This window comes from Anolis sagrei, chromosome 11, assembly GCF_037176765.1.
Source record: "Anolis sagrei isolate rAnoSag1 chromosome 11, rAnoSag1.mat, whole genome shotgun sequence".
NCBI lineage: Eukaryota > Metazoa > Chordata > Lepidosauria > Squamata > Dactyloidae > Anolis > Anolis sagrei.
The window spans coordinates 9,269,226-9,284,821 of record NC_090031.1 but is presented as its reverse complement, the minus strand read 5'-3'; the positions used below and the strand labels follow the sequence as shown (position 1 = coordinate 9,284,821).

Below are 15,596 nucleotides of genomic sequence, written 5' to 3'. Positions count from 1 at the left end.
TAAATATGAACATTTCCAGGGTCCTGCTCTCCACAATGCTAGAAATTTGAGGCATTTTTCATCGGGATAGAGTACTTACAGAATCCCAATCATTTTGCTCTTTCTCCGTTAATATCTGATTGCTTTGCTCGGACATTAGTTTAATCAATTTTGCATCACCCTCCAAAAAGCTGGTAAATCTTTTTGGAGACATGATGTCTCCTACTAAGCCGGGGTTCAGTATAGGAAGATAATCCCCTTTGGTTGGCTTCTGATCCCGTCTCTAAAACACGGGAAAGTGGACAAAAGTCGGTCCTGCTCAGCAGATCTTCTTTGCAAGGGATTGTGAATGGATTTGGCTTTTGTTTGTTGTTGGCACAGACATCAATGGCAGGGTGTATTTGGCATCTTAACTGGACTGTCACCACCATGGGGAGCATCATACATTCTTGTGCTGGAATTTGAGGAGAATCCATAGATGCTGGCTGGGATCCATGCTGGGTTTTAGTCCGAACTTTCAAGGGTCTTTTAAAGATGCTGAACCAACACTGGGATGGATAAGAGCAGAGGCGGCCCTAGGTAATTTTCAACGGTAAGCAAACAGTATTCCCCCCCCCCCCCCCCCACCAATCACTGATATATATTTTCTGTTCGTCTGTGGTTCAATATTTGGTTCAATTCCATCATTGGTGGAGTTCAGAATGCTCTTTGATTTTAGGTGAACTATACAACCCAGTAACTACAATTCGCATATGTCAATGTCTATTTTCCCCCAAGAGCACCTCAAGAGCACCCCTGGGCAAAATCAACTATACTGCAAATGCCTACTTTGCGTAACGAGTTGAGCCGCCCATGGATAAGAGTCAATCTCCCTATTCGTCAAAAACCATCCCTGATACTTTGATGTTGTGAGTGCACATTATTTTTTTCATTGGTTCAGTGTTGGCCTATGACTCTGGAAACCAGTGTTCGAATCTCCATTCAAACCCAGGATAATAAACCCAAACGTCATGAGCAATTCATTGTTGAAGGTAAAGGTAGTCAGCTGACTTTAAGTCCAGTCGAAGAGCCGGCATTGTCCGTAGACACCTCCAAGGTCATGTGGCCGCATGACTGCATGGAGCGCCGTTACCTTCCCGCCGGAGCGGTCCCTATTGAACTACTCACATTTTCATGTTTTCGAACTGCTAGGTTGGCAGAAGCTGGGACTGACAGCGGAAGATCACGCCACTCCCCGGATTCAAACCTGCAACCTTTCGGACAACAAGCTCATCAGCTCAGTGCTTTAACCCACTGTGCCACCGGAGGCTCCTAATAGCCATGTATAAATACGTGAGAGAAAGTCATAGGGAGGAGGGAGCAAACTTGTTTTCTGGTGCCCTGGAGACTAGGACGTAAAACAATGGCTTCAAACTACAAGAAAGGAGATTCCACCTGATCATTAGGAAGAACTTTCTGACTGTGAGAGCTGTTCAGCAGTGGAACTCTCTGCCCCGGAACATGGTGGAGGCTCCTTCTTTGGAAACTTTTAAGCAGAGGCTGGGCGGCCATCTGTTGGGGTGTGTTGAATGCAATTTTCCTGCTTCTTGACAGAATGGGGTTGGACTGGATGGCCCATGAGGTCTCTTCCAACTCTTTGATTCTATGACATTCGTCAGCAAATCCTTGTTTTTGGTTTCAGGGTTTCGAAAATTGAGGTGCATATTAGATTTAATGGCGGATTAGGTAAAAGGTAAAGGTGTCCAACTCTAGGAGGTGGTGCTCATCTCCATTTCTAAGCCAAAGAGCCGGCGTTGTCCGTAGACATCTCCAAGGTCATGTGGCCAGCATGACTGCATGGAGCGCCGTTACCTTCTCGCTAGGAGCCCCCGGTGGCGCAGTGGGTTAAACCCCTGTGCCGGCAGGACTGAAGACCGACAGGTCGCAGGTTCGAATCCGGGGAGAGGCGGATGAGCTCCCTCTAACAGCTCCAGCTCCTCATGTGGGGACATGAGAGAAGCCTCCCACAAGGATGATAAAAACACCAAATCATCCGGGCATCCCCTGGGCAACGTCCTTGCAGACGGCCAATTCTCTCACACCAGAAACGACTTGCTCCTGACATGACAACAACAAAAAAACCTTCTCGCTGGAGCAGTACCTATTGATCTACTCACATTTGCATGTTTTCGAACTGCCAGGTTGGCAGAAGCTGAGGCTTACAGCGGAAGCTCACCCCACTCCTCGGATTCGAACCTGCAACCTTTCGGTCAACAAGTTTAGCAGCTCAGTGGTTTAACCCACTGTGCCACCGGGGATTAGACTTGAGTCAATACGGGTAATTATTCTTGGGGGGAAACATGGCACTGAAGAAGGCAAACCTCAGATCATGCGCAACAGCTTTGCTTTGACTCCCTGTCTTTCAATCCGAAAATGAAAGGCTGCCAAGGCAAGAGTAGACCTGCGGCGACTGACAGCGATCTATAAAGATGTTCATTAATTAAGCATGGAGGGAGCATGGGAACCGGCGGTCATTTCATCAACGGAACGACATAATTCAATGAAATTATCAACCACTGCAGCGGAAAGCTCCAGGACTTCCAGTGGGAATATTATAATCGGCTCTGATCCTAGTCAGAGAAGGGAAAACAGAATCATGTTGATGCAGAAGATTTGCATATTCAGCAGCCCAACCTGTTCCAGGAGCCGTCGAGTCAACAAAATCCCATTCCCAGCTTTCAGCGCTTTTGCCTTGTCTATAAGTGTATCTACAGTTTGAAAGACGTGGCTCAACACCGTGGGATCCTGAGCATTGTAATGTGGTGAGGCACCAGTACTTCGGGGTTAGAGAAGGCTCAAGATCTTGTAAACTCTTCACTATCAAAGAGTGTGGGTGCCTCGCTAAAGTACTAATGCCAGGATCCCATAGCACTGAGCCAGGGCTGCGGACCATATTTTAGTTCTTGAAGGTGCCTCCCTCCTTCCTTCCTTCTCCTTCCCATGGCTCTCTCTCGCTCCCTCATGCTCCCTAATTCTTTTACAGCCACATCACACAATACTTCATTCTCTGCATGCTGTGAGTTGATGCTCAACTTTTAGAATCCTGTTTATAGGATGCTCTGCTTTATTGTGGGTAGTTTTCCCTAATGCTTCCTTCCTTCCTTCTACTAAGGGCTCTCTCTCACTCCCTTGCACTCCTTCTCTAATGATGCTGGCACTTCCTTCCTTCTTTACTTCCTTCCTTCTTTCCTTCCTTCTCCTTCTCAGGGCTCTCCCTTGCTCCTTCATGCTCATAAGCTCTTAATTATTTACAGCCACATCGCAAAGTACTTCAGGCTCTGCATGCTGTGAGCTAATGCTCAACGTTTAGTATCCTGTTTATAGGATGCTCTGTTTTGTTGTGGGTAGTTTTCCCTATTCCTTCCTTCCTTCCTTCTTCTCAGGGCTCTCTCTCACTCCCTTGCACTCCTTCTCTAACAATGCTGGCACTTCCTTCCCTCCCTCCCTCCCTCGCTCCCATTTTTAGGGCTCTCTCTTCTTCCCTTGTGCTCCTAAGCCCTTAATTCTTTTACAGCCACATCACACAGTACTTCATGCTCTGCATGCTGTGAGTTGATGCTCAACTTTTAGTATCCTGTTTATAGGATGCTCTGCTTTATTGTGGGTAGTTTTCCCTAATCCTTCCTTCCTTCCCTCCTTCTTCTCAGGGCACTCCCTTGCACTCCTTCTCTAACAATGCTGGCACTTCCTTCCTTCCTTCCTTCCTTCCTTCCTTCCTTCCTTCCTTCCTTCCTTCCTTCCTTCCTTCCTGGGGTTCTTTCTTGCTCCCTTGTGTTCCTTCTACAACAGCACTGGCCCTTCCTTCCTTCCTTCCTTCCTTCCTTCCTTCCTTCCTTCCTTCCTTCCCTCCCTCCCTCCCTCCCTCCCTCCCTCCCATTTTTAGGGTTCTCTCTTCTTCCCTTGTGCTCCTAAGCCCTTAATTCTTTTACAGCCACATCACACAGTATTTCAGGCTCTGCATGCTGTGAGCTGAGGCTCTACTTTTAGTATCCTGTATTTAGGATGCTCTGCTTTATTGTGGGTAGTTTTCCCTAATACTCCCTTCCTTCCTTCTTCTCAGGGCTCTCTCTCACACCCTTGCACTCCTTCTCTAACAATGCTGGCACTTCCTTCCCTCCCTCCCTCCCTCCCTCGCTCCCATTTTTAGGGCTCTCTCTTCTTCCCTTGTGCTCCTAAACCCTTAATTCTTTTACAGCCACATCACACAGTACTTCATGCTCTGCATGCTGTGAGTTGATGCTCAACTTTTAGTATCCTGTTTATAGGATGCTCTGCTTTATTGTGGGTAGTTTTCCCTAATCCTTCCTTCCTTCCCTCCTTCTTCTCAGGACACTCCCTTGCACTCCTTCTCTAACAATGCTGGCACTTCCTTCCTTCCTTCCTTCCTTCCTTCCTTCCTTCCTTCCTTCCTTCCTTCCTTCCTGGGGTTCTTTCTTGCTCCCTCGTGTTCCTTCTACAACAGCACTGGCCCTTCCTTCCTTCCTTCCTTCCTTCCTTCCCTCCCTCCCTCCCTCCCTCCCATTTTTAGGGTTCTCTCTTCTTCCCTTGTGCTCCTAAGCCCTTAATTCTTTTACAGCCACATCACACAGTATTTCAGGCTCTGCATGCTGTGAGCTGAGGCTCTACTTTTAGTATCCTGTATTTAGGATGCTCTGCTTTATTGTGGGTAGTTTTCCCTAATACTCCCTTCCTTCCTTCTTCTCAGGGCTCTCTCTCACACCCTTGCACTCCTTCTCTAACGATGCTGGCACTTCCTTCCTTCTTTCCTTTCTTCCTTCTCAGGGTTCTTGCTTGCTCCCTTGTACTCCTTCTACAACACTGCTGGCCCTTCCTTCCTTCCTTCCCATTTTCAGGGCTCTCTCTTGTTCCCCCGTGCTCCTAAGCCCATGATGGCAAACCTATGACATGTGTGTCAGCACTGACACGCGTAGCCATTTTCGATGACACACGGCCACATGTGGCCGCATACTGGGAAGCATGGGGCCTCATGCCAAGAAGGATGTTTCATCCTCGGCTCCCACATGGCTAGGTGCAGTAGCCGAGGGTGAAACATTTGCTGTAGTGTAGTGTAGACACTCTGTGCCAGAGGTCTGCAGACCAAAATAACAGAACTCCGGCACAGAGCATCTAGTTCTGGGACTTCCGGTTAGGCTGTTACGGGATCTTTGAACTCACTTCCAGCCAGTGAAGTAGGGAGCAGAGGAATGCCATGGGGGACGCATCTCTGGGGGCTCTGTGATTGCCATTGCCAGCAACCACATAACTACAGCAACCATCATCCAATGAACTCTTCTGGGGTGCCAAGGATTTCTAATTGACCATAATTACTGAAATAAGTGGGGGACGGGGGGCTGGGAGAGGCGAGGACCTGTGCTATGGGTGCCATTTCCTGCCATTAGAAATAGCGGGAGCCATCTTAATTTGCACTAAGCAGGTAAGTTAAATAATTAGTTTTTGGTTTATTAAATATAGTTATATATTACAATTATACTTTTTTGTTATTTAAACTATAAATATAACAAAATTAGGGGTTTTTCTCAAAGTGACACCCCACCTGAGTTATATTCAGTTTTTTTTGGCGAATATTGACACACCAAGCTCAAAAGGTTGCCCATCACTGTCCTAAGCCCTTAATTCTTTTACAGCCACATCACACACTACTTCAGGCTTTGAATGCTGTGAGTTGATGCTCAACTTTTAGAATCCTGTTTATATTTTTGGATGCTCTGCTTTATTTTGCATAGTTTTTTTTCTGAACATTTCCTTTCTTTCTTCCTCAGGCCTTTCTCTCACTCTCTCACACTTCTCCTATGGCACTGGCACTTCCTTCCTTCCTTCTCCTTCTCAGGGCTCTCTCTTGCTCCCTCACACTCCTTCTCCAATGGCGCTGGTACCTCATTCCTTCTCCTTCTCAGGGCTCTCTCTCATTCCCTCGTGCTCTTTCTCCAACGGTGGCACATGTTGGGCCAAGCCAGCTTGCACCCTGGTGCATGCACAGTTGCACTTTTCGCACATGTCTCGCAGACCGTATTTTAGGACCAGTGGTCCACGGACCACGGATTGGGAACCACTGTAGTAAAGGGACAACTTCGAAAATTCCATAATACTGAGCCGTAACAGTTCCAGTAGTGTCAAACAGCAATAACTCTACAACGTGGACACACCCGAAGATTCTTCTTGGCAGGGTTTCTGAGACACACTTTTCAACCATTTTATACACATGTTTTCCAATATTATTTTCATTCTCAACTCCAGTCAGCCATGCTGCTTTGCAAGGCACTCCATCCTAACATCACCCAATCTCCTTCTCTGGAGGTTTTTAAGCACTTGCTGGATGGCCATCTGTCGGGAGGGCTTGGAGTGTGTCTCCCTGCATGGTAGAATGTGGATGACACTTGCCTCAGTGGAAGGAAAGAATGCTATTAAGGGTTGGGCAAAGCAGGCTCTTAGAGAGAGGCCCTTCTCTTGGAGATAGGATTCTATAAAAAGGAACACAGCCAAGCCCTTCAGCTGCTGCTTCTTCTTCTTTCCCTCTGCAAACAAAGCTTTGAACAAATGAATTAAGATGCTTTCCGAATCTTCTGTTCTGCCCGGAGGGATCCTCCATTCACCCGAACCCTGAACTGCTCAATCAGCAGACTGGAGCTCTGGTTGCTTATTCACGGCTGAGCTGCAAAGTTTAGGGAAGGCGGAAGGAGGAGTGGAGAAGGAGCGAGGATTCTCCACATGCAGAGGATGGCAGCCCCCACAAGCCCTTCGCCTGCATAGCCAGTGGAGAGGGAATGATGGGAACTGCAGTCCAAGGACATTCAAAGGGTTGACACTGCTTATCTCTCATTTTTCTCTTGGACTTCTGCGCATTCAGAAGAAGATCTACAAGCCACTCTAAATCCTGCAAATCTCTTGGGTAAACAAGCGGACAAACGTCAGCGTGCTGGAAGAAGCAAAGACCACCAGCATTGAAGCGATGGTCCTTCGCCATCAACTCTGCTGGACCGGCCACGTTGTCTGGATGCCCGACCACCGTCTCCCAAAGCAGTTGCTCTACTCTGAACTTAAGAATGGAAAATGGAATGTTGGAGGACAGGAAAAGAGATTTAAAGATGGGCTCAAAGCCAACCTTTAGAACTCTGGCATAGACACTGAGAACTGGGAAGACCTGGCCCTTGAGTGATCCAGCTGGAGGTCAGCTGTGACCAGCAGTGCTGCAGAATTTGAAGAGGCACGAATGGAGGGTGAAAGGGAGAAAGGTGCCAAGAGGAAGGCACGTCAAACCAACCCCGACCGGGACCGCCTTCCACCTGGAAACCAATGCCCTCACTGCGGGAGAACATGCAGGTCAAGAACATGACTCCACAGTCACCTACGGACCCACGAGTACACTGATCTTGGAAGACTATCCTATCCTATCCCACAACGAGGGATTGCCTAAGTAAGTAAGTAAGTAAGTAAGTCTTGGACTGCTACAGCACAACCACAGGCCGCACAGACGTTGGACTGCAATGCCTATCACCCACTAGCCAGTTCAGTCTGTGCCCACTTCTGCCCTGTAGCCAGCCAACCTCCACATAGTATCCCCTTGCTTCGACAACACTATCCCAGACCCTAGATATTGGACTGCAACACCCATCATCCACTAGCCAGCCTAGGATCTACTGAGACTTGCAATGAACCACCTGGAAGATTTGTGGCTGCCCATCTCTGCCAGTCTCCACAAAGCATCCAGACCCTATAAGGCCATGCCAAACCCTACAGATGTTGGATCGCAATGCCCATTAGCATCTAGTCAGCTCAATCTCTACTGAAGGAGAATGAGAGTTGCAATCAAACAACACTTGGAGGGATGCAGCTGCCCATTTAGCCTTGATCAGTCTCTGGAAAACAGCCCCCAACTCCTAAAGCACAGGGATATTGGACAGCAACTTCCATCAGCCCATAGCCCAGCGTTTGTCAACCTGGGAGTCGGAATCCCTGGAGGGGGGTCATGAGGAGGTGTCAAAGGGGTCACCAAAGACCATCAGAAAACAGAGTATTTTCTGTTGGTCATTGGGATTCTGTGTGGGAAGTTTGGCCCAATTCTATCATTGGTGGAGTTCAGAATACTCTTTATTTGCAGGTGAACTATAAATCCCAGCAACTACATCTCGCAAATGTCAATGTCTATTTTCCCCAAGCTCCACCACTGTTTACATTTGGGCATATTTAGTATTCATGCCAAGTTTGGTCCAGATCCATCATTGTTTGAGTCTACAGTCCTCTCTGGATGTAGGTGAACTACTAGGTTTTCAAACTGCTAGGTTGGCAGAAGCTGGGGCTGACAGCGGAAGCTCACGCCGCTCCCCAGATTCGAACCTGCAACCTTTTGGTCAACAAGCTCAGCACTTTAACCCACTGCACCACTGGGGGCTCCTAATAGCCATGTATAAATACATGAGAGGAAGTCAAGCTTGTTTTCTGCTCCCCTGGAGACTAGGACGTAAAACAATGGCTTCAAACTACAAGAAAGGAGATTCCACCTGAACATTAGGAAGAACTTCCTGCCTGTGAGAGCCGTTCAGTAGTGGAACTCTCTGCCCCGGAGTGTGGTAGAGACTCCTTCTTTGGAAGCTTTTAAACAGAGGCTGGATGTCCATCTGTCGGGAATGCTTTGAATGCAATTTTCCTGCTTCTTGGCAGAATGGGGTTGGACTGGATGGCCCACGAGGTCTCTTCCAACTCCATGATTCTAATGTTTTTGACTACAACTCCCACCATCCCTGGTGACAGAACCAGACAACCAGGGCTAGTAGGATTTGTAGTCCAGGTTAAGGAAGGTCCTGAAAGATTATCTCAAAGAGAAAAATGTGCTGACAACCAGAACGCCCACACAAGGATGTCTCTGAAACCTTTCCCGACTCTTAGTTTGAAGGACAAAAGGGAAAGGATGCACCAAGATCCCGGCAACCAGAACAATATTCCATGCAATATTCCCCAAGAGATGGCTCTGTTTCGTTGCAAGGAGACCTTGAATCCCTGCCAGAGGAGAGGCTTTGAGCAGAGTTCATTTTACACCTGGATGAAGGTGCTTGCTTGTTCCCACTTCCTTGTTGACATACAGATTCAAAACATTGCTGAGCCACCCTTCAGTTCAGCAATACGAATTTTAGAAACAAGGGGTTGCCTGCTTTCCAGTAGTTCTCAAGTGAAAAGCAAAACACTAAAGCATGGTCAAAGTGGCAAAATATTATAAATATTTATAATATTATATATATTATATTCTGAAATATTATAAACATAAGTTGGGGGTGGCGCAGTGGGCTAAAGCGCTGAGCTGCTGAACTTGCTGATCAAAAGGTCGCAGGTTTGAATCTAGGGAGCAGAGTGAGCTCCCGCTATTAGCCCCAGCTTCTGCCAACCTAGCAGTTCGAAAACATGCAAATGTGACTAGATCAATAGGTACCACTCTGGTGAGAAGGTAACGCCACTCCATGCAGTCATGCTGGCCAAATGACATTGGAGGTGTCTATGGACAATGCCGGCTCTTCGGCTTAGAAATTGAGATGAGCATCAACACTCAGAGTCGGACACGACTGGACTTAATGTCAGGGGAAAATCTTTACCTTTACTTTACACCGAACTATCCCTAAAAGCACAATTCCCTTCTGATCTTGAACATTATGTAGTGTCAGCCCTGGTTAGAACTTTGATGGAAGAAACTGGCATTCTAGAGACTTGGCTGGTGGGAGCCCCAGCACTAATTAATTATGCGATTTCAGCACATTTTATTTGTGTTGTTTTGTTATTATTTATTGGTGTTGCCTTGTTATTGTGTGTATTTTGTTATTATGTACTTTTGTAGTGTTGCTTTTATTGCTCAGTATTAGTTCTGTTGCACTCTGCTTCGAGATGCAAGAAAAAGTGGATTATTATTATTATTATTATTATTATTATTATTATTTTATACATAACAAGATTAGTACACACCATGCTGGCTTTTGTATTTGATCACATGTCAGTCACTTCCCAAGTGTCTAGGACTGGGTGATATATTGGCATATCTGAGTAGGGTGGACTTTTGCAGCTAATAGATGCAATGCTGATTGTTTTTAAGTGCAGGCCAAGGTCTTTAGGTACTGCACCCAGTGTGCCGATCGCCATTATTATTATTATTATTATTATTATTATTATTATTATTATTAGGTTGCTGTGAGTATTCTGATCTGTATGGCCATGTTGCAGAAGCATTCTCTCCTGATGTTTCACCCACATCTATGGTAGGCATCCTCACAGCTTGTGAGGTCTGTTGGAAACTAGGCAAGTGGGGTTTATATATCTGTGGAATAATGTCCAGGGTGGGAGAAAGAACTCTTCTCTGCTTAAGGCAAGTGTGAATGTTGCAATCAGCCACCTTGATTAGCACTGAATGGCCTTGCAGCTTCAAAGCTTGGCTGCTTCCTGCCTGGGGGAATCTTTTGTTGAGAGGGGTTACCTGGCCTTGGTTGTTTCCTGTCTGGAATTTCCCTGTTTTCTGAGTGTTGCTCTTTATTTACCCTCCTGATTTTAGATTTTTTTAATGCTGGGAGGCCGATGTCATTTATTTTTATGGTTCCTAACAAAGGATTCCCCCATGCAGGAAGCAACCAAGCTTTGAAGCTGCAAGACCATTCACTGCTAATCAAGCTGGCCAATGGCAACATTCACACTTGCCTCCAACAGACAAGAGTTCTTTCTCCTACCCTGGACATTATTCTGCAGGGATATAAACCCCACTTGCTTAGTTTCCTCAACCTCTGAGGATGACTGTTCTGGATTTGGGTGAAACGTCAGAAGAGAATGCTTCTGGAACATGGCCAAACAGCCTGGAAAATTCCAGCCATGAAAACCTTCATTAACATATTGCTGTTGTTGTTGTTACTCTATGTAACACCATTTTTGTTGCTGGTTCTATCATAAAAACATGAAAACAAAATAATTAAACTGGTTACTAGTAACTCCAGTTACGAGTCCAGAAGGGGAAGAAGAAAAGCATCTCCTCAGGCACCAGGTTCTCTTTGCCAAAAGGGAGGGAAATATAAATATTGCACCACTGGTCCCAACATTTCCTGGCCAGGAAGGAAAGAAGAAACACAGTCCCCAAGGTGTTTGGAAAATGTGAATACCTCTTTGCCAAGCAAGGAGGGAAAGAAGAATCCATCAAGGCACCTCTTTGCCAAGATGGAAGGAAACCTCTTCTTGCTAACTGGCACCTTTCCCCCAAAATGAAGACAGATGAGCATCTTTGAAATTACATGAAAGGAGATTCCACCTGAACATGAGGAAGAAGTTCCTAACTGTGAGAGTTGTTTAGCAGTGGAACTCTCTGCCTCAGAGAGTGCTGGAGGATCCTCCTTTGGAGGCTTTGAAACAGAGGTTATTATTATTATTATTACCTCCCAACAAAGGATCCCCCCGGGCACGAAGAAGCCAGGGTTTGAAGCTGCAAGGCCATTCAATGCTAATCAAGCTGGCCAATGGCAACATTCACACTTGCCTCCAACAGACAAGAGTTATTACTTTATCCCACCTCAGACATCATTCCATATATATATATACAAGCCCTATGAGGAGCGGCTTAAGGAGTTGGCCATGTTTAGCCTGAAGAAGAGAAGGCTGAGAGGAGATATGATAGCCATGTATAAATATGTGAGAGGAAGCCACAGGGAGGAGGGAGCAAGCTTGTTTTCTGCTTCCTTGGGGACTAGGACGCGGAACAATGGCTTCAAACTACAAGAGAGGAGATTCCATCTGAACATGAGGAAGAACTTCCTGACTGTGAGAGCAGTTCAGCAGTGGAACTCTCTGCCCCGGAGTGTGGTGGAGGCTCCTTCTTTGGAAGCTTTTAAGCAGAGGCTGGATGGCCATCTGTCAGGGGTGATTTGAATGCAATATTCCTGCTTCTTGGCAGGGGGTTGGACTGGATGGCCCATGAGGTCTCTTCCAACTCTTTGATTCTATGATTATATATATATACATATACATATTTATACAGTCCACTTGCCTTGTTTCCAACAGACCTCTACGCAGATCCCCTCACTGATTGACTTTGCATTTGCAAGGCCATTTGATGCTAATCAAGGTGGCTAGTGGCAACATTCACACTTGCCCCCAACGCACAAGAGTTATTTCTTTATCCCACTTTGGACATCATTCCATATATATAAACAGTCCACTTGCCTTGTTTCCAACAGACTCTATGCAGATACCTTCACTGATTGAGTTTGCAGTTGCCAGCAATGGCAACATTCACACTTTCCTCCAACAGACAAGAGTTCCTTCTCCAACCCGGGACATCCTTCCAGAGATACATATATACAGTCCACGTGCCTCGTTTCCAACAGACCTCTATGCAGATCCCCTCACTGATTGACTTTATTTATTTATTTATTTATTTGCAGTATTGGTATACCACTTTTCTCACAATTATACACTACAATTAGACATAAATTAAATTTTAAAAATACAAAAAAAAATACTTTGCATCTGTAAGGCCATTCGATGCTAATCAAGGTGGCCAATGGCAACATTCACGCCTGCCTCCAACAGACTAGAGTTATCGTCGAAGGCTTTCATGGCCGGAATCACTCAGTTCTTGTGGGTTTTTTCGGGCTATATGGCCATGTTCTAGAGGCATTTCTGCCTCTAGAACATGGCCATATAGCCCGAAAAAACCCACAAGAACTGAGACTAGAGTTATTTCTTTATCCCACCTTGGACGTCATTCCATATATATAAACAGTCCACTTACCTTATTTCCAGATTCCCTCACTGGAAATGACTACGCAGATACCCTCACTGATTGACTTTGCTACTGCAAAGCTGTTCAATGCTAATCGAGGTGGCCAATGGCAACATTCACACTTGCCTCCAACCCACAAGAGTTCCTTCTCCCACCCCGGACATAATTCCAGATATACACAGTACACTTGTCTAGTTTCCAACAGAGCTCTATGCAGATACCCTCACTGATTAACTTTTCCACTTCAAGGCTCCTCAATGCTAATCAAGATGCTCAATGGCAACATTCACACTTGCCTCCAACAGACAAGAGTTCCTCCTCCAAACTGGGACATCCTTCCAGATATATACACACACAGTCCATTTGCAACCGACCTCTATGCAGATCCCCTCACTGATTGACTTTATTTACATATTTATAGTATTTGTATACCGCTTTTCTCACAATTATACACTACAATTAGACATAAATTAAAATTTAAAAATACTTTGCATCTGCAAGGCCATTTGATGCTAATCAAGCTGGCCAATGGCAACATTCACACCTGCCACCAACAGACAAGAGTTCCTTCTCCAACCTGGGACATTCTTTCAGAAATACATATATACAGACCACTTGCCTAGTTTCCAACAGACCTCTATGCAAATACCTTCACTGATTGACTTTCCCACTGCAAGGCTACTCAATGCTAATCAAGGTGGCCAATGACATCATTCACACTTGCAGACAAGAGTTCCATCTCCAACCTGGGACATCCTTCCATACAGTCCACTTGCCTTGTTTCCATCAGACTCTAGGCAGATACCTTCACTGATTGACTTTGCAGTTGCCAGACCTTTCAATACTAATCAAGCTGGCCAATAGCAACATTCACATATGCCTCCAACAGACAAGAGTTCCTTCTCCAACCTGGGACATCATTCCAGAGATAGCTATACACCCCACTTGCCTTATTTCCAACCGACCTCTATCCAGATCCCCTCACTGATTGACTTTGCATCTGCAAGGCCATTTGATGCCAATCAAGCTGGCCAATGGCAACATTCACACCTGCTTCCAACACACAAGAGTTCCATCTCCCACCTCGGACATAATTCCAGATATATACAGTACACTTGCCTAGTTTCCAACAGACTTCTATGCAGATACCCTCACTGACTGACTTTACAGCTGCCAGGCCATTCAGTGCTTATCAAGGTGGCCAATGGCAACATTCACACCTGACTCCAACAGACAAGAGTTCCTTCTCCCTTCCCGGACATAATTCCAGATATACACAGTACACTTGCCTCGTTTCCAACAGACCTCTCTGCAGTTACCCTCACCGATTGACTTTGCAGCTGCAAGACTACTGAATGCCAATCAAGGTGGCCGCTGACCACACAGAGAAGCCTCCTCTCAGTGCCATCCTGCCAGAAGAAGGGTCTCTGGGCAGTTCAGGGACAAGCAAAGGAGCATCACACACAGAGAGAGAGAGAGAGCTTCCCTTCGCTCTTTCCCAACCCAGGTTCCTCTTTCTCACCTCGGTACTGGAGGCTGGCTGCCAGGCGGAGGGTGACGGTGCCCACCAGGGGCTCTCCGGGGCTGTAGACCACGCGGCTCTCGCCCAGGCGGATCTCGAAGAGCTGCACCTTCCCCATGGTGGGCTTGGCGAGGGAAAGGGGGGAGCAGGGGGCCGCAGAAGGCCAGGCCTGGCCCTCTCTCTCCTCCTCTTCTCCTGCTGCGCTTTTACGCACCGAGCTTCCCTGCGCTTTTACGCACGGGAGAGGTCTTTCCTTCCTTCCTTCCTGCCCTTTTCCGCACCGCGGGAGGAAGGGGGAAGCTGGGATCCGCGGAAGGCGAGATCTGGCCCCTCAATGTCCTCCTTCCCTGCCTGCCTTTCCCTCTCTTCTCGTCCCAGGAGCAGAGGCTTCCCAGCTCTTCTTGGGGGTCTTCTTCTCTTCCCCTTTTTACGCACCGAGCTGTGTTGCGCTTTTACGCACGGAGGTGTCTTTCCTGCCCTTTTACGCACAGCCTTTCCGGGCCCTTCTACCTGGAAGGAACCTCGCTCAGGCCACGCCCCCTCTCCTCCAAGCCCCGCCCCCTTCGCCCCGCCCCTCAGATTGGTGGCAGCTGAGCTGAGGGAGGGGCCAAGGAGAGCTGGCCAAGTGACGTCAAGACCAATCCAGAGGGATTGTTAGGACTTCGAATCCCATCATCTCCCTCCCTTCTTCAGGGGACAGCAATCATCATTGGGTTGTTGTGACTTTTCCGGGATGTCCGGCCATGTTCCAGAAGCATTCTCTCCTGACATTTCGCCCACATCTACGGCAAAGATACTAAGAAGTTGTGAGGTCTGTTGGAAATTAGGCAAGTGATGTCTAGGGTGGGAGAAAGATTTTTTGTCTGTTGAAGACAAGTTGGGAATGTTGTAGTTGGCCACCTTGATTAGCATTGAATGGCCTTGCAGCTTCAAAGCCTGGCTGCTTCCTGATTGGGGGCCAGCTAACACCTCCCAACCAAGGATTCCCCCAAGCAGAAAGCAGCCAGGCATTGAAGCTGCAAAGCTATTCAATACTAACCAAGGTGGCCCAGTGCAACATTCACACTTGCCTCCAACGACCAAGAGCTCTTTCTCTGTATACACTCTGGGGGACAGATAACACCTCCCAACCAAGGATTCTCCCAGGCAGAAAGCAGCAAGGCTTTGGAGCTGCAAGGCTATTCAATGCTAACCAAGGTGGCCCATGGCAACATCCACTTTTGCCTCCAACAGACAAGAGCTCTTTCTCTTGAATCCCATCATTGCAATGTTGTGAGTTTTCCAGACTGTCTGGCCATGTTC

At 46.9% G+C, this 15,596-nt stretch overlaps 1 protein-coding gene across 1 annotated transcript in view; it reads right to left on the bottom strand.

The window, feature by feature from the left end:
- Positions 1 to 14,836, bottom strand: part of ARRDC1 (arrestin domain containing 1) — a 52,055-nt gene extending 37,219 nt beyond the window's left edge. Inside the window, exon 1 of the mRNA XM_060757339.2 lies at positions 14,295 to 14,836. Within this exon, the coding sequence (XP_060613322.2) occupies positions 14,295 to 14,412 (118 nt within the window). The 5' untranslated portion in view covers positions 14,413 to 14,836. The remainder of the gene's footprint in view (positions 1 to 14,294) is intronic.
- Between the last annotated feature and the right edge of the window lie 760 nt (positions 14,837 to 15,596).